Here is a 22,072-nt window from a genome sequence, read left to right on the forward strand (position 1 = left end):
CAGGCCATACAGGTCGGCATGGTCCTGGCACACCAACATGGCTACTGGTGACAGCCAGACCCCACGCATCTGTGTGGCCTTATTGACAACACAGGTCATGGACATCAATACAAACCCTGGCTGTGGTAGGAATGTGGACCCAGACGAGGTTCTTGGCAGCAGCCTGGCCCCAGATGTCATTATGGCCTGGGTGGCAGTGTAGGCTACTCCTATTGGTAATGGCCCTGGCAGCAGCGTGGCCTTTGGACATTGATGTGGCCTTAGGTGGTGGCCCAGATCCTGGAGCATCTGTGTGGCCTTTGGTGGGAAAATGGGCCATGAATATTAACACAGGCTCTGGCTAGGGTAGATCACTGGATCACTGAACCAGACATGACCCTCAGCTACAGTTTGGACCCATGGCACCAGCTGGAAGAACGGACCAGTCAGAAATTTTTGGCCCTTGTGGCGGCATAGCCCTGGGTTACCCATGTGGCCATAGATGGCAGCCCAGACCCTGGGGCATCTGTGTGGCCTTTGGTGGGAATATGGGCTGTGGATAGCAACAGAGACCATGACTCGGGTAGGACCTCAAAAAGAGATATGGCCCTTGGCACAGACCAGGCTTAGACGTCACTATGGTCCTAGCTGGCAAGCTGGCCACCCACATTAGCTTGTTCCTCACCGCCTTTGCTTCTTTAGTTCTACCTCTTTCTAAAGCACATGAAGCAGTCTGCTTCTCTTTCTCTCCCATGTGTTTGTTCATCATAGTGGTGTCTACCCTCCCTGTGTCACAAGGCACCAGGTGGGTCTGGGCCTTTGGATATATTCCGCCAGCCCGGAGACTTGAGGACCAAGGTGGCCCTGTGGCTGTCTTTCACTTGCCTGGGCTTTGGGGACCCAGGTGGGCCTCCAGTTGAAACTTCTGAGTTTGATATGAATCTAATTTATTTATTTTTGTATTTGCGGCCTGGGATTTTGTTATGATAGAAAAAAATCATTGCCAAGGATAAAGTCTGCCTTAGAGTCTTCCCACTCTGGGATGTCATAGTTTTCAGCCTTGTTTAATTTTCTTTTCTTTTTTTTTCTTTTTTTTATAGTTCATTCTTCTATATTGTGTGCAGAAATCCAGTTTTTTTCAGCATGTTATACCAAAAAATTATTTTTTCTCTTTTATGACCTCTTGTTATGCTTATAAAAAATTAGATCCCCACATGTTTTTGGCCTTTTCCTTTCCTTCTGGTAATCGGTTTGTAAAATTTTCAGCCAATACCATGTTATTGTTTCTTTTTTTTAAAATTTAATATACATGGGTGTTTTGTCTTGATGTTTGTCTGAGCAGCATGTGTGCAGTGCCTATGGAGGCCTGAAGAGGACTTTGGATCTCCTGGAACTGGAGTTGTAAATTGCCATGTGGGTGCTGGGAATTGAACCTAGGTCCTCTGAAAGATCAGCCAGTGCTCTTAACCACTAAATCATCTCTTAAGACCCTCAGTTGTTTGTTTTGATTATTATATCCTTGTAATATAATTTTAAAGCATTGAATGTATATAGTGCTTTAGGTCAGTGGTTATTAGCCTCTGGGTTATGACCCCTTTGGTAAACCTCTATCTCCAAAAATATTTGCAGTATGATTCCTAACAGTAGCAAAATTATAGTTATGAAGTGACAACCAGAATATTTTTATGGTTAAGGGTCATTACAACATGAGGAACTGTGTTTAAGGGTCACAGCAATAGGAAGGTTAAGAACCACTGCTTTAGGTGGTATAGATATTTAAAAAATATTCTACTGATTATCCAGTGAAATGGCTCAGTGGGTATTGGTGTTTGCTTGCCTAGCCAGATGAACTGAATTTCCGTTATGCCACTTGGTTTCTCTGCAGCTGCATGAAGGCCATTTATAATGTACCAATTTGTACAGTAATAGGTTCTCTAGGAGTGCTTTACATGTCTGCCATAGTGGACCAGGGTTCTCAATAAAGGTTGTTAGAATGACAGAGTTTTCCCCTTCTTGCTCCTGCATAGTGTAGAAAGTAAGAAAGCCATGCCCATCACAACTTCGGCCAGAGAAAACAAGCACATTGCCTTCAACAAGACAATGGCAGGGAAAACGTTCTTGGACAGTTTTGCACTGAAGAGAAAGTCTGAAGTAGGCTTGCACAGTGCCTTTGAGCAAGAGAAAGCAGAGGGACACAACACAATACTAGATAAATTATTAAAGTTCAAGGATAAGGAAAAGACTAGGAAGAATCCAGGTTCTTTTCAGGGTGGAACTATGTCTGGTTCTCAATTTGAATAGTGCTCAGTTAGTGGCAGGAGATAATAAAGCAATAGCTTAAATTCTGAGAAAAAAGAAACTAAGATTCAAGAATATTATACCAGACAAAATTAAGCCTTAAAGCAACAGGCAGGTATTTTTAGACATGAAAACACTGAGCATCCAAAACTTATTATAGAATTTGTAGGCGATGAAATCCAGCTAAACAAAGAATGAAAGCTGTGGTAAAGGACTGATAGTTATAAGCCCATGTAAAATTTAAAAATCCACATTATGCAATGTTAAATATTAAATTAAAATTTAAATGGTGGATCTCTAACACACGGAAATATTAAACGTTGATAGAATAAAAAAAAGCACAGCTTACAAATACCTACAAGTAAGGTATGTTTAAAATCTTGTCTTTGAAAAGTGTGCACACAGTGATTTTATTTTTCTTTTTTTAAAAATATTTATTTATTATGTATACAACATTCTGTCTGTGTGTATGCCTGCAGGCCAGAAGAGGGCACCAGACCCCATTATAGATGGTTGTGAGCCACCATGTGGTTGTTGGGAATTGAACTCAGGACCTTTGGAAGAGCAGACAATGCTCTTAACCTCTGAGCCATCTCTCCAGCCCCTGATTTTATTTTTCTAAAATAGAATTTTAAGGTAAATCTTTAAACATCACCTTAGGGTTTTTCATAATTATTTACCTTGCCTTCTAGTTTATTTTTGAATATTTTTTATTTTTAAAATTTATCATTATGATCATCTTCAGTTCTATCTTCTGTTCTTCTCTCCATTATTGGGTGTGCTTCGCCTTCTGGTTTTGATAAATCTTACAGGCAAGAGTTGTTAGAAGTAAAATGTATTTCAATGTCTCTCTCTCTCTCTCTCTCTCTCTCTCTCTCTCTCTCTCTCTCTCTCTCTCTCTCTCTCTCTACCTGAATGGCGACATTTAAGGTGTGTTCCTCTCTGTCTGGCATCTGTGGTAGGTCTAGTACTTTTTGTGTGCTAGGTAAGCATTCTATCAACTAAATGTATCCACAGTGGCAAGTTACACTTTTGTAGGACTGTAGACTACTGAATGAGGGTTCCTAGATCAATGGGCAGTTAAGTGGCTGACACACAGCTTGTCATACTGCCATGGAAAGTCAGTTATTTATAGAAAGGTAAAAAATTGAAATTACATTGAAAATTTTCCTGTGGCCTTGGAATAGCTTGTATTCTATGTGTTGTATTGATTGCTGTGGCCTTTAGCCTCACAACAAAGGCTGAATTTAATTTTTAATTCTTTGAAAATTTCATACACGTGTGCAATGGATCTTGATCATATCCACTCCCCCTTCAGGCCCCCTCAGCACATTTCTCTCCCAATTTTATCTTTCTCACCTCCTCTTCTTCCTCCTCCTCTTTTTTTCCTTTTTCTTTTGTAACCCACTAAGTCCTGTAAGTGTTGCCCATCTGTAGACCAATGCATCTATGAGGGCATGAGCATCCTTCTTCAAGAAAAGTGACTAACTCCTGTTAGCAACCACTAACTGCCAATAGCTCCTCAACTGTGTTGGGTCATCAGGAGCTTTTCCCCTTTCTGTGCTGGGATTTTTAACTGGCTGGATCTCTTGTGTGTTACCATGGCTGCTTTGAGTTCCTGAGTGTGACAGCTGTGTCCTGTTGAGATGCTAGCATTTCACAGCACTCCTCCTTACATCCTCCTTCCTCCTTCCTCCTTCCTGACTCTGACATTCTGAAAAGAAATGTAATTAGTATTATTTTTTATCATATTGGTGTTTTTGTTGCAAGTATGTGTGTGTACCACATGTTTGCCTGGTACTCAGTAGACTAGAAGAGGGTTTTGGATCCTTTAGGACTAGATTTATAGACAGTTGTGAGCTACCATGTGGGTGCTTGGAATTGAACCTGGGTCCACTGGAAGAGGTGTTTTAACCACTGAGCCTTCTCTCTAGCCCAAGCTCTTACATACTTTCTACCTCCTCTGCTATGATGTTTCCTGAATCTTGGAGGATGTATGTGTGTAATGTATATGTCAGATCTATAACTGAACACTCACAGTTACCTCTTGTCAACACTTTGAACAGATATAAACACTACTCTGTGCAATAAGAAGCTTTTTTGACCAAAGTTAAGAGTAGCTCAAATCTCTTGGTACCAAGAGCTTGGCCAGCTGCTTATCTTTGATAAATTACTTCTGTCTGCTTAGCAGAGGGTGCTTGTCTTGGTTACTTTAGCTTTGGATCATTGTCTTATTCTTTTGTCTTCATTATTTTGATTTTTAAAACATTTAAATAAATTTTTTTTATTTAAATAACTTTTAAAACATTTAAATAAAAAAAAAATCTTTGGGGGTGTTGAGCTGGCTCAGTGGTTGAGTACATTTGTTGCTTTTGCAAAAGGCCCAAGTTTGTTCACATAATGGCTCTCAACCATTAGTAACTCCAGATCTGGAAATTGACATTCTCTTCTGAATTATTCAGGCACCAGGGATCATGTGATGCACTTATGTATGTGCATCACATACATAATGATCATCCACATAAAATAATTTTTTTTGTTTTGTTTTTTAAGACAGGATTTTTTTGTGTAGTTTTGGAGCCTCTCCTGGAACTCACTCTGTAAACCAGTCTGGCCTTGAACTCCTAGAGATCCACCTGCCTCTATCTCCTGAGTGCTGGGATTAAAGGTGTGCATCAGCACTGCCTGGTTTAAAAATCTTTTTTTGTTTGTTTGTATTTTTGTTTTTCTGAATAGTTTCACTGTGTAGCCCTGGCTGTCCTGGGGCTCACTTTATAGACTAGACCAGCCTTGAATTTAGAGATCTGCCTGCCTCGGCCTCCGTAGTTCTGGGATTAAAAGGTGTGTACCACCACTGCTGCCTAGCTAAAATAAAAGCTTTAAAAAAAAATCTGTGTATACTCATGTGCACACATGAGTGTGGGCAAGTGGCCAGCTTTACATAGGGTCTGGTAATCTAAACTCAGGTTCTTTGCTTGCATGCTTAAAATATGTTTTATGGATCTTTTTCAGAAACTCAGATAGTTTTACAAATAAAAATCTTGGGTTAAGACTTTGATTTCTAGATTTGTCTAATGAACTCAAAGCGACATTGGTCAGAAGTGTTAATATTCAGGTGAGGTTCAGATGTGTCTAGCCATTTGACATTATGACACGACTTCATTATCTACAAATGCTTCATGCATAGGTATCCTAGGATGCATTTGGTATATGGACAATGAGTTGGGTTTGCCTGAATATTAGTTGGGCGTAGGTAGAGGGAGTGGCAATTCACTCTGAAAGTAAGCATAACCTTTCATTCATTCTGAAGTCTTAAGTTGTGGTATTAGCAAGGAATTAAATGTCACTTAACAATTTTCAGGTGTTTTTTCTTTTTCTTTTTCTTTTTCTTTTTTGTTTTAGGCCTCAAGAAAGAAGAACTGGATATGAACAGTTTCACTCAGGTCCCTCACCAGTGGATCATGATTCCTTGGAGTCCAAGCGACCACGCTTGGAGCCAGTTTCTGATGCCCATTTCCAGCGTGTTAGTGCTGCGGTTTTACCTTTAGTTCACACGCTGCCAGAAGGGTTGAGGTCGTCTGCAGATGCTAAGAAGGTAAATGTTTGTTTTCTTGCTCCGTGGAGCTTGGGACTATAATGTTTATGTAACCATATTTCAGGCTCAGTGGCTAAAAGAAAAGCCCACATTACAGCAGGCTGTAAAGATTAGTGCTATGAGAGCAAAGCATTGTTAAGTAAAACTATAAACCACAGCTCCAGATTGCAAAAGTTAGTACCTTTGACTTTTTGGTTTGAGGAGTTCAATAAAGAAGTCTCTTTTGACTATTTCTCATGCATTTTGTGTGGCTCGCTGTACCACAAAATGTGATCAAAGGTACTGAAGACTGTCAGTTTTGTCCTATTTCTCTTATTTGTGTGGTGGTAGGGAGGGCTTGTGCAGTATGGCATGCCTGTAGATGAAGGTCAGAGGAGAACTTTCAGGAGTCGGTTCTCTTCTTCCACCCTGTGAGTCCCAGGGATTGAACTCAAGTCATCAGACTTTGCAGCCAGCACCCCTACTGTCTGAGTTTTGTTTGGGGGGAAAATCTCCCCCACCCTTTAAGATAGGGTTTCCACATATAGCCCAGATGGTCTGGAACTCATTGTGTAGATCAAGCTGGCTCACAGAAACCCTCCTGCCTCTGAATTCTCAGCACTCCACCATGCCTTGAAAATTTCTACTTTTTTCTGTGTAGTTCAGACTGGTCTCAAATCTCTAGTAATCTTTCTTGCCTCTGCCTCCCTAAGTGCTAGGATTATAGATGTAAGATACCACACTCTGCTGCGTGTTTTAATTTTACACAAAGAAGTAAATCTTTGTTGAATATTTGATACTCCAGTGTTTCTCAGCGTTTATGGGTATTTTGGTTTCATAATTGTCAATACTTCAAATGCTTGTTTGTACAAATGACAGAAATATGGTTAGGGCCATTTCAAAAATTGTTGGAAATTTTAAATTAATCCCAACTCAAAATTTAATTAGTGACACCCCCCGCCCCTTTGCTTTCTGAGAAAAGATCTCATAATCCAGGCTGGCCCCAGATTTTCTTTCTTGACAAGACTGGTTTTGGACTCCTAATCCTCCCACTCATACCTCCCCAGTGCTAGGGTAGGAGGCAGGAGTCATCCTGACCTCAGCTAATTTTTTCTGAAACTCAAGCCAGCAGCTCAACTAATGTCTAAAACCAAACATTGTAACACAGTCTAAACATACATTAATTTGACACGTGTTAAGTAATGATATGAAAATACTTAGTTTTTATTTCTACAATTAAACTATTTTGTTTCTATATGATTAGACAATTTATATAGTGAAAACATTTCAGTTTACACAGTAGCTTTTCTTTTTAGTTTATATGCACGGTGTGTGTACATGCATGTATACATATTTGCATGTATGAGGGCTTGTGTATGAGTGTGCATGTGTTGTAGAACCAGAGGCTGATGTTGGGTACCTTTTTTGATAGCTCCCCAATTTATTTTATTTACCGAGGTGGGAGTTAGTGAACCTAGCCAGTTTTCCCTGGGAAATTCTGTCCTGGTTTCTGAACATTGTGGTTATAGGTAGGCTACCACACATGCTTGGCTTTGTACATGTGTTCTGGGTATCTAAATTCCTGTCCTTCTACCCTCCCTAGACAGGGTCTCTCTGTGTAGCCCTGGCTGTGCTGGAACTCATTCCATAGACCAGACTGGTCTAAAATTCAGAGATTCCCCCTGCCTCTGTCTCCTGAGTGCTGGGATTAAGGTGTGTGCCACCACCACCCAGCCTGCCCTTACATTTGCATAGCAAGTGCTTTTTTCATTGAGCCATTTATCAGCCTCAGCATATAGTAGTCCTGAATCTAAGCCCAGTTGTTTCAGGCAACGTGTTTTGTAGGATGTCATCCACAGTGTAAAGTGTACATGTATGTTTAGAACCCAGCTGGAGTAAAACTGTGAGAATCAATATAACAAGTACTGTCAGAAACCTCAAATTCATTATACATTTTGGATTAATTTTTGGTTATTGTGCATTCAGACATCTCTCCCCCTCCTCAAGACATGGTTTCTCTGTATAACAGTCCTAGCTGTCCTGGAACTAGCTTTGTAGAATAGGCTGTCCTTGAATTTACAGAGATCCGCCTGCCTCTGCCCCTTGAGTGCTGAGAATAAAGGCGTGTGCCACCACCGCCTGGCTCAGACTCCTTTTGTTATAACACTTTTTTCATGATCTTCCATTTAATTATACAATTCCATGGGTCATAACCCATTCATACTTTTTTATACTTCCAAAATTAATTTAAAAGATAAGCAGTTTTTATACATAATTTATTTTCAGGTAGTTCAGCCAGAAAGGAAACAAAAACTGTGTGCATAAAGAGAAAGCAAGTATAACAGAAAAAAACCAGTGAACCTACAGGTAGGGTCGATAGGTATCATGAGCTTTTGTCATTTAAATTGTTGAGATAATATATTGAGTGGGCACAAGCTCTTTGTGGTAAGTTAGTAATTAGGTAAGTCTCTGGGAGTTGTGAGATATACCATACCACGTGAAATATCAGTGTTACAGTTTTGGGCTTTAAAAGAAAGACCTTGCTGCACAAAAATATAGCATCTTCTGACACAGAGTAAATTATCTCATATATAATTTATAGGTGTAGAAATTCATTCATTAAAATGTGGCATGCTCGTTGTATATGAGTTATTTCCATTTTATAGTTGAGAAAACACACTAGTAAAAGCTTGAGTGACTGTAGGTTATGTCTCTTGAGATGGAATGAGAACACAGGTTCCCCAACGCCTTTCTGTGCTTCATGGTCCATCTACTCTGTTCCTCTCCTTCCTTTATATTTGTTCTTTCTTTGTGTTTATAAAAATGAACTCTAAGTATATAATTAAAAATATAGACACATGCGCATGCCCCCTTTCTCCAAAAAAGGAAATCTAATTCTAAGTAGCCATCACTGGTCCAGTACAAGGCTGTAAACCCAGCACTGTGTATTGGATCCTGTCATAAAAGGAGGCATTCAAGAAATTTTTCTTTTGTTAAATATTTTTTACTGTTTATCCAGAAAGGGAATCATTTCAAAATTAGTGATTTGTAAGTTTTTAGAATATGAATAATACAAATTTCAGAACAAGTTTTTAATAGCATTTTCATAACTCACTGCTCAGAATACATATCTCTGTGACAAACTATCTTATATGCATGTGGTGGGAAAGTGAATGAGTTTTCTCTCTGGGCAGTTGTGGCCCACGCCTTTAATCCCAGCACTTGGGAGGCAGAGGCAGGCAGATCTCTGAGTTTGAGACCAGCTTGGTGTACAGAGCTAGTTCCTGGAGAGCCAAGGCTACTACGTAAAGAAACCCTGTGTTGAAAAAAAAGTACACATTTTTTTGTTGCACAATAATATTTCAGAGTTCTCAGCAATAAATTCTTATTATAAAGCCTTTATAACAAGAAAATTTGAAAATTATGAATTCTTCATTTTTTGCAAATATTAGCTCACTGATTGCTCTATCTTGTGCAATGTTGATGGAGATTTGAGTTCCTGCAGCGATGCCATAAAGATACATTCTCTTGTCCTTTTAGCTTTTGAAGGTTGATGGTAGTAGGCACAGCCAAAATCTGATTTTTTTTATTTGTAAAAAATGTAATTCTCTTTTGAAGGCAATGTAATTTACATTTTAATAGAGGAAGCTCAAGAATTTACATTTTAATAGAGGAAGCATGAAGTGAGGCAGCTGGGGTTTATATACTAAAGGCAAACATACTGGAATTTAGCTGCATTATTGAGTCTAGCAGAATTATTACTGTTTTTGTTGTGCTTTATTTATAGATTTCTACAGGTTTAGGGTATAGCTAAGATTTTATTTTACCTAGAATGCCTTTTATGATGTGTTTATATGATGTGTTATGAAGATTTTTAGTATTACATATGTTTTAGCTGAAAATTGTATACCAAGATGTTTTGGGACAGGGATTTGTCTCCTATGGCACTCACGGTTCAGAACTTTTTCTTACCTTTTAAATGTGATCAGTCATTTGGTATGTTTTGGGTTCTGTAATGTTTCTAGCTATTCTTGCTCTGAACTTTCTGTAACTTAGAGAAAGCTAGTACCCTCTCCCAAAATTATGTGTCTAGTATACAAGCTGCTTGTATGCTTATCTTAGAAGACTGGAAATTGTTTGTGTCATCTGTGTTGGGATGACGTGGTAGACTTTTGGTAGAGGGATTTCCATGCTCTGTTAATGGATCACTGCTGATTTGTAGGTACAATGGGATAAGGATTTTTTCTTGATAAATGTGTGGGAAAATGTTGTATGCTGAGGAGATGACACATGTGCTGTATGTTGTATGACTTCCATACCTTAGTTTTGGTCCTTGGAAATACTGAAAACATTCGGTACTAGAGATTGAACTCAGGACCTCACCATGCTGAACACATACTCTGTCACTGAGTTATACCTATTGACCCCCCCCCCCCCCAATTTTCTTTGATAGGAACACTTGGCTTAATAATGGTAAGGTCAATGAACATACAAATACAGTCTTTTTTGGTATTTTTTGAGACAGATTTTCTCTGTGTAGCTTTGGAGGCCATCCTGGAACTCGTAGACCAGGCTAGCCTTGAACACACAGAGATCCTCCTGCTGCTGCCTCCTAAGTGCTGGGATTAAAGGCGTGCATCACCACTGCCGGGCTACACAACACACAGGCAATCTTAAAAAAAAAAAAAGAATAATGAATGATATATCCAAGCTGTAGAAGTAGTATAAACATCTGTGTTTTGTTATGTATATATTTGCAAATGTGTGTGAATATGAGAATGGATTACAATTAGAGAAACAGCACACTGCTGTTGAAGGGTAGGTATGGTGTCTGTTTATGTCACCCAGGTACGGTAGTTGACATGTTCACTGTCTTCATTTACCATTGTAACCAATAAACGCTGTTTATATGCTGAGAGTCACAGGCAGATTCTGCTGTGCTTTAAAGTTTACATTTTCTGTTCAGTCTTGATGCTAACATTGGCTGTTCGTGAGAAATAGTTGTTTCTGATTTTTCTTCTAAAGGATCCAACATTTGGAGGCAAACATGAAGCTCCATCCTCTCCACTGGCTGGGCAACCCTGTGGAGATGATCAAAACGCCTCACCTTCAAAGCTTTCAAAGGAAGAGTTAATACAGAGTATGGATCGGGTAGATCGAGAGATTGCAAAAGTAGAGCAGCAGATCCTTAAATTGAAAAAGAAGCAAGTAAGTGGTACACTCCTTTCTTAACATAGCTGTGTTCTAGAAGCTGCTAAGAAAAGCAACCATGCCTTTTCATATGCCTTGTATTCTTATTCTTCATTGCTGCTTGTTTCTTTAGTTTCATTCCTTTATTTCTCCTGCTGTACTATACAGTATGGTATCTCTGTGCATTAGATATTAAGGTTGCTAAAATGGTAATTTATTTTATAGCCCAGTGGCAGCACATATGCCTACCAGTTTGTGCATATCCTTGTCTTTACATGATAGTTTTTCTTTTTCGACCTGGATGTGAAATAGTTTTAACTATGGTTTTAATTAATTTGCATTGTCTTGATTAGGAATGAGGCTGAATTTATTTTCATGTTTTGCTTTCTGTGTTATGTGCAGGCATTTCTTTCTTTTCAGTAGTCATTTGAGGAGGGAGTTGAACTTTTTTTTTTGAGATAAGTTCTCATTGATTATGTTGCCTAGGTTGATAATAAATTTGCTTAGGTTGACACTAAACTTAATAGGTTCAAATGATCCCCCTGCTTCGTTTCCTGAGTAGCTGGGACTATAGACTCATTCTATCGAAACTGGATCAGTGAAGCACCTTTTAAAACTGGGTTAAACTGGGATGTAATTCATACCACAGTATTTATTCTTCCAAGGTGTGCCATTAAGTATTTGTAATATTCATAAAATTTTGCAGATTATCACCATTATTGAATCTAGAACATTTTGTAATTTCTAAAGGAAACCCATTATTCTTTAGTACTTGGTGTCTGATTCTAACAATTCTATCTTCTGGAACCTACTTGTCTATTTCTGTCTGTATGAATTACCTGTTTAATTAAATAGAAGCGTATGACATAGTCTCAAGAATTGCCTTTAATTCTAGCACTCAGGAAGCAGAGGCAGGTGGATCTCTGAGTTCGAGGCCAGCCTGATCTACAAGAGCTAGTTCCAGGATAGGCTCCAAAGCTACAGAGAAACCTTTTCTAGGAAAAAAAAAAAAAAAAAAAAAAAAAAAAAAACAAAAAAAAACAAAAAACAAACAAAAAAGAATTGCCTATGATGTATTTGCATCAACATTTTAAAATTGTTACTAAATTGATTTCATTGTAGAACCAATCATACTACATTTTACTCATCTATTCATTAGTTGGTAGACATTTGGGTTGTTTCTATCTTTTTTCAAGGTTTCTTAATTATGTATATGCGTACGGGTGCCTTTAGAGGCCAAAAAAGTCAGATTTCTGAAGGGCAGGAGTTACAGGCAGTTATGGTCTTCCTCATGTGGGTGTTGGGAATCAAACTCTCTAGTTCCATATCTACTTTTTTTTTTTTAATTTAAAGCTTTATTATAAAAAACAAATGTAAATAAAAAGCACAAACTGAAATTAACCAGTTTTCTTCCATGGCTACTTTTTTTCTTATTTAAATTATGCTGTCACATTCACATACCTTTTTTTTTTTTTTTTTTTTTTTTTTTGAGACAGGGTTTCCCTGTAGTTTCTAGAGCCTGTCCTGGAGCTAGCTCTTGTAGACCAGGCTGGCCTCGAACTCAGAGATCCGCCTGCCTCTGCCTCCCGAGTGCTGGGATTAAAGGCGCGCGCCACCACCGCCCGGCTACATACCTTTTTTTTGTAATGTTGATTTATTTTTCCAGTCTTCTTGGATATTTACGTAGGAATAGAATTGTTGGGTCATATGGTAAAACCATGTTTAAGCATGTAGGGACTGTGAAACTGCTTGTAACTATGAGGGCTTTTCTTGTTCTATTTCTTTGCCCGCATTAGTTTTCTCTCCTACTCCCCTCTCCCTGTTTGACACAGGTAGTATAGAGGGATTCTCTCTATGTAACACCGCCTGGTGTTGGACTCTTGATTCTCCTCCTTATGTTTATTGAGTGCTGTTGTGTTTTTTTTTTGTTTGTTTTTGTTTTTTTTTTTGTTTTTTTGTTTTTTTTGGTTATTCAAGGCAGAGTTTCTCTGTGTAGCCTTGGTTGTTCTGGAACTCACTCTGTAGACCAGGCTGGCCTCGAACTCAGAGATCTGCCTGCCTCTTTCTCCTGAGTGCTGGGATTAAAGGTGTGCGCCACCACTAACTGACTAATTTATTTCCTTTTTAAAAATTTGTTGTCTTAGCTAAGAATCGTTGTCAAATAGAAAGTCACAAAATTTAGTGCCTTTTCTTGTATAAATTTTGTTTTAACATATTGATCCTATTTTATGATGAACATGATCCTAGTTTTGTTTTTAATGAGCTTTATATTTTTCTCTGCTACCCTCCCTTCCTCTCCCCTACCCGTCTATCCTCCTATGATCCCCATGCTCCCTAGTTACTCAGAAGATCTTGTAGTTTTCTACTTCCCATGTAGATTAGATCCATGTATGTCTCTCTTAAGGTCCTCTTTGTTGTCTAGGTTCTCTGGGTTTGTGAACTGTAGGCTGGTTTTTCTTTGCTTTATGACTAAAAACCGTTTATGAGTGAATACATATTGTCTTTCTGTGTCTGGGTTACCTCACTCAATATGATGTGTTCTAGCTCCATTCATTTGCCTGCAGATTTCAAGATGTCATTATATTTTTCTGCTGCATAGTACTCCATTATGTAAATGTACCACATTTTCCTTATCTATTCTTCCGTTGAGGGGCATTTAGGTTGTTTCCAGGTTCTGGCTATTACAAATAATGCTGCTATAAATATAGTTTAGCACATGTCCTAGTGGTATGATTGAGCATCCTTTGGGTATTTGCCCAAAAGTGGTATTGCTGGGTCTTGAGGAAGGTTGTTTTCTAATTTTCTGAGAAATGTCTATAGTGATATCCAAAACGACTGTACCAGTTTGCACTCATACCATCAATGAGTGTTCCCTTTACCCAGCAACCTCTCATGCATAAGTTGTCATTATTGTTTTTGATCTTGGCCATTCTTACAGGTGTAAGATGGAATCTCAGAGTTCTTTTGATTTGCATTTCTCTGATGGCTAAGGATGGTGACCATTTGTCTTAAGTGTCTGTCAGTCATTTTAGATTCATCTGCTCAGAGTTCTCTGTTTAGGTCTGTACCCTGTTTTTGATTTTTTTTTTTGTTGTTGTTTGGATTATTTGTTCTTTTGATGACCTCTTGAGTTCTTTGTATATTTTGGAGATTAGCTCTTTAGCTGATATGGGGTTGGTGAAGATCTTTTCCCATTCTGTAGGCTGCCGTTTTGTCTTGCTGCCTGTGTCGTTTGCTTTGCTCTCAGTTTTAGAGGTCCCATTTATTAATTGTTGCTCTCAGTGTCTGTGCTACTGGGGTTATATTTGGGAAGTGGTCTCCTGTTTTAGTGTGTTCAAGTGTACTTCCTACTTTCTCTTTTATGAGGTTCAGTGTAGTTGGTATTATGTTGAGGTCTTTGATTCCATTTGAACTTGAGTTTTGTGCATAGCAATAGATATGGATCTGTTTTCATTCTTCTTCTTGTTGATATCCAGTTATAGCAGCACCATTTGTTGAATATGCTTTCGTTTTTCTATTTTCTATTTTTTTGCTTTTTTGTCAAAAATCAGGTGTTTGTAGGTAAGTGGATTGATATCTGGGTCTTTGGTTTGTTTCCATTGGTCCTCCGGTCTGTTTTTATGCCAATACCAGGCTGTTTTCAGTACTGTAGCTCTGCAGTAGAGTTTGAAGTCAGGAATTGTGATGCCTCTAGAAATTTCTTTAGCTGGAGAGATGGCTCAGTGGTTAAGAGCACTGACAGCTCTTCCAGAGGAAGTTCAATTCCCAGCACCCACATGGCAGCTCACGCCTGTTTGTAATTCCAGTTCCAGGGAATCTGACACCTTCAGACCAATGCACATAAAATAAAGTTGTTTACCAGCCTGGTCTACAAGAGCTAGCTCAAGGCCAGGCTCCCAAGCTACAGAGAAACCTTGTCTCAAAAAATCAAAGGAAAAAAAAGAAAAGAAATTTCTTTATTGTACAAAATTGTTTTGTCTATCCTGGGTTTTTTGCTTTTCCTTATGAAGTTGAGTACCATTCTTTCAAGGTCTGTGAACAGTGTTGCTGGGATTTTGATGGGCATTGCATTGAATCTGTAGATTGTTTTTTGTAAGATTGCCAGTGTTACTGTGTTGATTCTACCTACCCAAGAGTATGGGAGACCTTTTCATTTTCTGGTGTCTTCTTCAGTTTCAGTGTAAATGAGGGCTACTGATTTTTTTGAGTATCCTGTTACATTACTGAAAGTGTTTGAGTTGTTGAAGTTCCTTGGTAGAATTTTTGGGGTTACTTATGTAAAAACTATCATAACATAATCCTGTTTTATGATGAAAAGACTTTGTTTTGAGTATATGTGAGTATGTCTATTTTTTTTTTTTTTTTTTTTTTTGGTTTTTCAAGACAGGGTTTCCCTGTAGTTTCTAGAGCCTGTCCTGGAACTAGCTCTTGTAGACCAGGCTGGCCTCGAACTCAGAGATTCGCCTGCCTCTGCCTCCCGAGTGCTGGGATTAAAGGCGTGCGCCACCACCGCCCGGCTTACTGTACTATCTATCTTTAGCTGCTTCTCACATTATTGTTTAATTTTGTGGACATATATTTGCATCATTCTCAAAGTAGGGATCAAAATTACATTTTTATTTCATGCATAGTTCATTAAAAAGTTTGAACTAACAAGATGGCTCGCTGGGTAAGGGAGTTTTCCTCCATTACTGACAACCTGAGTTTAGTCTTTGGAATGTGTGGTGAAGAAGAGAGTTGACTTCTGCAAGTTGTCTTCTGATCCCCATAAATAATAAATGTTAAAAAAGAAAAACAGAAAATAAAGTTTATATTTTTCTATCCATTGGCATTGCTACTGTTCATATTTACAGCTTGTGTAGGTTGATATCTGGGCTTTGTGCTTGCATCTATTGGTCTTCTTTTGTTGTTGTAGAAACAATATTTTCTGCCAATTGTTAAAGATATTTAATGTTTCTTATTATACGGCATGGTAATTATCTCTGTAATTGTACTTTAGTATTTCTCATGGCTTATAATAGTTAAAAAAATTCTTGTTTGATTTCTGAGCTTTAATGGAATTATAGACTATAAATCTGCCTTTATGAATATAGTATATGTGCTCATGTTTTATAAGGTCTTTCATGTGATTTTGTTGTTGGTTTAAATATTCTTCATATGTTATATTAGATCAAATCATAGATATTAATTTTAATTAATTTTTATTTTATTACTATTAGTGTGCAAGTGGGGGAATGTGTGGGTCAGAGAACAACTTTGCAGAGTTAGTTTTTTCCTTTTACATAGGTGGGTTCTAGGGATTGAACACAGGTCACCAGGTTTTTGTACCCCTTATTTAAAAATATTTATTTTTTGACGTACTAGGAATTAAGCCTAGAGCCTCACACATACTAGATAAGTACTCTACAACTGATGACGATCTCTGGTAGTTTGATTTTTTTTTATACTGTTAATATATTTTAATTACTTTTTGAAATTACTTTCATTTATTTTGTATGTGAACATGTGTGCTACAATGTGGGTTTGGAGGTCAGAGAATAGCTTTTGGAACTTTTCTTCCACTATGTAGGACCTGGGGCTTGAACTCCAGTAATATGGTCTAATGGCAAGTACCTTCACCCACTGAGCCATTTTGCTGGCTCTGTTTGAGTGTGATAGCCAGAATTTAACATTGGATGTATTCTCCCTTCTCACTTTCCTTCTTTTTTAAAAATTATTTATTTAATTTCTATTTTATGTGCATTGGTGTGAAGGTGTCAGATTGCTCTGGAACTGGATTTACAGATAGTTGTGAGCTGCCATGTGGGCGCTGGGATTAAACATAGGTCCTCTGGAAGAGCAGTTAGTGCTCTTAACCTCTGAGCCATCTCTTCAGCCATCACCATCCTTATTTAAGACAGAGTCTAGCATTCAAGTCAGAGTTCACCATTCAAGTTGGCTAAACTTGTTCTCTAGTAAGCCGCAGGGATCTTCCTGTTTCGCTCTCCAGTGTTGGAGTACAGATGTGTGCCAGTTGACCCAATATGATGCTGCATATTGAGGCTCAGGACCTCATGCTTGCACAGCAAGTACTTAACCCCCTCCCAGTCATTTCTCCAACCCAATATTAGTACTTTAAATTAACTATTACATTTGAATTTTTAAATATTATAGTTTTAACGCTAATGATTTAGTTTTGTAAATTTGCTTGTTTTCTATATAATTAATGATCACAGGCTGGCAGTTTTGTTTTTTTTCCCAGTTTTTATTGCTGTTTTTCTATTACCTTATGTTTTAGAATAATGTCTTTTATTACTGATTTTGTTCTAAGTTTTTGTAGAAATTCTTTAGGTTGAGAAATCCCATATTTTTCTGACATGTAAAGATATTCCTTTCTCTTTTCATTTAGACAGAATCTTCCTTGGTAGCCCTGACTGGCTTGAAACTCCTGGCACTCTGTCTCAGCCTCCTGACTATTGGGATTTTAGGTGTGAGCTCTTATGCCCATCTGCAGATATTTTAATAATAAAGCAATGTTGAGTTTTATTTACAAAGAAGTGCTTGTTTTACATTTGTTTGCTAGTCATGTAGTTGTCTCTTTTTAATCTCTTAGTGAGCCCCTGTTTTGATGTTTTAAATCACCTGTGCATCTCTAGGTTTAGATTTATTTGTTTTTCAAGACAGGGTCTCACTGTATACTCCAGTAACTCACTCTGTAGACCAGGCTGACCTCTCAAACTTGCAGAGATCCACCTGCTTTTGCCTCCCACCTCCCAAATGCCGGGATTAAAGGTGTGTACCACCAATATCTAGTGCCATATTTTATTCTTTTAATAAATTGCTAGTATTTATTTGGGAATATAAATTTATGAAAGATCAGGTTATAATATTTTTGATCATTTTTGTTATTTTTGAGACAGGGTCATATGTAACCCAGACTATCTTTGAACTGCCATGCATTAGACCATTAGTCTTGGAACCCAGTGTAATTCTTCTGCCTATGAATTTCTTGAGTGGTGGAATTAGAGGGGTGAACCATTGCAACCAGCTAGTTTATACTTTTCCTTTCTTTAAAAAGTATTACTTGTGCTCTTGGTAATGGTGCACACCTTTAATCCCAGCACTCGGAAGACACAGTCATTCTTTATGAGTTTGATACCACCTCGTTTTCAGAGTGAATTCTAGAACAGCCAAGGCTACACAGAGAAACCCTATCTCAAAAAACAAAACCAAATAAGATGTGTGTACATGTCTGTTCAGAAGTATGTGCATGTACATGCCCAGTGGGCATGAAGGTCACTGGACAGCTTGGTTGACTTGCTTCTCTACTTCCTCCTTTACATGGGTTTAATGTATAGTGCTCAGGTCATCAGGCAAGTTCCTTTACTTGCTGCACGATCTTTTCAGCCTCTACCATTTCTTTCTTAACTGTCCTTGCCTGGTCTTGGTAAGATCTGAACATGTATGACTTCTAAACTGATATGGTTAAATATTGTAATTATTTTGTTCTCGAGTGTTGGTAGAATTTAAACATTGGTTAAATCAGGTTGAGCTAATGGAGAGATTTTGTGTGTGTGTGTGTGTGTGTGTGTGTGTGTGTGTGTGTGTATCTGTGAAGATTTTTTTTCTACTGGTGATTGAAGCATTTTTTTTTTAAAAAGATCAATTATAGTTTGTCTAGAAGTAAGTTCATTTTGGAGGGTGTAAGTGAATTCTCTATAATAAATTTCTATTCATTTCTTTTTTTGGGGTGGTTTATTCCAAGTAATTTGATTCTCCATTCTTCTCCCAATTCCCAAAACCCCTTCTCTTTCCTTTCGTATGCTGGGCCTCATGCATGGTAATACTGAGAGTATCACTTCTTTGAGCAGTTTCTTCTTCAGTCTATTATTGTTTAATATTTATCTTTGCATGTGTGTGTGTTTGTGAATGCCAAATGGGTTGTGTGTATCTGGAGGCCAGAAGACAACCTCAGTGTACATGATGGACTCTGTATGCACATGGAGGTCAGATGACAGCCTTAGGTGTACATGATGGGTTGTGTACCTGAGCCTGTGTGTTCAGGTGGGGTTAGAGGACAGCCTCAACTGTGGTTCTTTAGGTGCTGTCAACTTTAGTTTTGGAGACAGTGTCTTTCACTGGCCTGGAGCATTATTAAGCTAGGCTGGCTGGCCATATGAGCCCCTACCTGTGTCTGCTTTCTCAGCATTGGGATTAAAAGTGTGTGCTATTAAGTCTAGCTACTTTTCCATTGGTCTGGTGATCAGTGAACTCTGGGCCTCCGTGCATGTTAGTCAAATACTTTGCCAATTGAACTATCATCCTAGCCCACATTTCTCTTTCTGTGTTTCTTCCCTTTTCCCCACCTTGTTATGTACATCCACAGTCCTTGTTGGGAAGATTTTTCTTTTCAACTGGGTGTGGCCTAACTTATAGTACCTCACTGTTGGTCTTCTTAGTACAGATCATTTTTTTCTTTCCCATTATACTAGGACTTTAACATTACTTAATAAGCAATGTGAATATTTGCTTAGCTTTTACTAAGTTTCAGGTACTGAAAAAGGCAATAAAAGCAAATTCCTGTTTATAGTAATAGGCAATATTTACTGAGCATTTAGAGTTGTATATGCTGAGTACAGGTCATTTAATCCTTGCTTAAAAACTACAGGTTGAATAGTGTTGTTATCCCTACTTCATGTATGAGTGACCTAGATACTTGCTTAAGTATCCAGGAAAAATTACTATGATCATGCCTTCAGGTTCAAACCTAGACAGACTGACTAACACAGCCTAATAGATAGCTTTTTGCTTTGTAGTTCATATGCCAGCTGCTCAGTGTCTCTTGACAAGAGCAGTATTACATAGATAGAAAGTTTGGGTTTGTACTTGATACTGTTATTAGCTAGGAATTAGTCCTTTTACCCTTTCCTACCATACTGTTCACAACAAACCTTTACAAATACCATGTATCTGTAACATGAAACTTTTCTCAATATTTTCATAAGCTATTGTGATACGGTTATAATAAGGTACTTTCCTTAAACTTAGTTTCTCCTTAATCAGAATTGAAATAGTCAAAGTTTTTTCCTTTTGTTTTATATGTTTGTCTATCTTAGCATGGTTTATGATACTTAAGTATTAAAATGCATCTGGTTATTTTGCCTTGAGCTCTTGGATCCTTGAGAATCGTGTAGAGAAATAGTCACCCTATAGAAACAACAAGAAGTGCACAGTGGCATATGCTATCCTGGCTACTGATGAGTGATCTGCAGCAGATGTCTGACAGTTCTTTCTGGATTTCTTAGCAACAGCTGGAAGAAGAAGCAGCTAAACCTCCTGAGCCGGAGAAGCCTGTGTCCCCTCCTCCTGTGGAACAGAAACACCGTAGTATTGTCCAAATTATTTATGATGAGAATCGGGTAAGTGTTTATTCTTTCGGACAACATATGCTTTAAACCTATTTGACTCTGGATTTTTCAGTTTTGACTATATTCTATTGTAATTACATTAAAACATGAGTTCTGTTTTACATTATATATTGTTAATTGTTAATTCACTGATTAGAATTTTATCAGCTGATTTTGCTATCATAAACATACTGATATGTATATGAAACAGCTCTTTTTATTTTTTGAGAGAGGAAGTTACAGTGCATCCTGGATAGCACGGAACTCTGTACTTAGCTACGTAGACTGGGCTAACCTCTTAATTTGAAGCAACCCTTCTGCCTTTGTCTCCTGAGTGTTATGTGTCATCATGCTTGCTTGCAAGTTTGTTTTGTTTTGTTTCAAAGCAGGATATCCCTATGTAGCCCTTGCCAGCCTGGGCTGTTACACAGAGAAACCCTGTCTCAGAAAACAAACAAACAAAAACACCAGAAAAGTTCTGTGTGGACTTTGACCTTTAGGAGGGTTTTCTTTTTTATTTTTATTAAAACTTTTTTTTTTGTTTCATTCTCTTAGTTGGCTAATTTTTATCATTTAGGAAATTCAGGAAATAGTTCTGTGAGTTGTGTTTATATTGACACTGTTGGCTTTTGATCATTTCTTGGCTCCGTAACTTGCAGTTAAAGGGCAGCTTATTTTACTTCAATATAAAGGAAATGTTACCTCAGAGAAGCTTAACAATTGACTTCTAGAAGACTTGATTTCAGAATATATAATAGAGCCTAATTATTATTAAGATTTAATAGCTAAGGGTGGTCATAAAGGCAAAGATCAGGATTGTTGTTTGAATTTATTTGCTTTGTACTGAGTTGATTTATCAGTTGGTATGTTTTATACAGATATCCAGATCTGAGAGGGATCATAAGAAAAGCAACTAATAGCTTGGGATGTGCAGTGGTAGAGTACCTCCCCAGATGCACAGCACCCCAGTTAGCTTAGTATCACAGTAGCAAATTTAAAGAGAGGGAGGCAAGCCTAGCAATAGTTATAAAGGCAGGAAAATTAGGGAGTTTACCTGAAGAACTAATTCTAAGTAAGAGTCAAGAGTACATGATGGTAATACATTGAATCTATAAAAAGTGTCAAAAGGGGAAGAGTATTTAAAAAAATAAAGCATTCTGTGGTGTTAGGGTAGTAAAATAGTGTGTTGCTATTATGAGCCTTTTGTATGAATAATATTTTCTAAAGTAAATAATAATTATGTAATTCTATCCACACGAAAAAAGTAGGGGCTAGGGCGATGCTTCATTCTGTAAAGTACGTGCTATACAAGCTTGAGGACGTGAGCTCAGTTTCCCAACACTCATATAAAAAGCTGAGTTTGCCTTGCCTGTGATCATAACCTTGGGGAATTAGAGACAGGAGGATCCCTTGGTCCTGCATGCCAGCCAGCCTAGCCAAAGTAATGAGTTCTGGGTTCAATGAGACACTGTGTTGTCCTTCCCATCACCATACCACCCTCAAAAAAGTGCAATAAGGAACGGAAGAGAGTACAGTGTATCAGCTTCTGGTCTCTACAGGCACCACACACACTACAAAGAAAAACAGGTGTGGTGGTTTGAAAGAAAATGGCTCCCAAAGGGAGTGGCATTATTAGGAAGTGTGG

General features: G+C 38.1%; 1 protein-coding gene across 18 annotated transcripts in view; it reads left to right on the forward strand.

The window, feature by feature from the left end:
• Ncor1 (nuclear receptor corepressor 1) overlaps window positions 1–22,072 on the forward strand; it is a 162,619-nt gene that overhangs the window by 35,449 nt on the left and 105,098 nt on the right. For all 18 annotated transcript variants that reach the window (XM_038324739.1, XM_038324754.1, XM_038324736.1 and 15 more), the window contains exons 4-6: window positions 5,680–5,872; window positions 10,877–11,059; window positions 20,326–20,439. In XM_038324739.1, coding sequence (XP_038180667.1) covers window positions 5,680–5,872; window positions 10,877–11,059; window positions 20,326–20,439 — 490 coding nt within the window. The remainder of the gene's footprint in view (window positions 1–5,679; window positions 5,873–10,876; window positions 11,060–20,325; window positions 20,440–22,072) is intronic.

Source organism: Arvicola amphibius, chromosome 4, assembly GCF_903992535.2.
Source record: "Arvicola amphibius chromosome 4, mArvAmp1.2, whole genome shotgun sequence".
NCBI classification, from domain to species: domain Eukaryota; kingdom Metazoa; phylum Chordata; class Mammalia; order Rodentia; family Cricetidae; genus Arvicola; species Arvicola amphibius.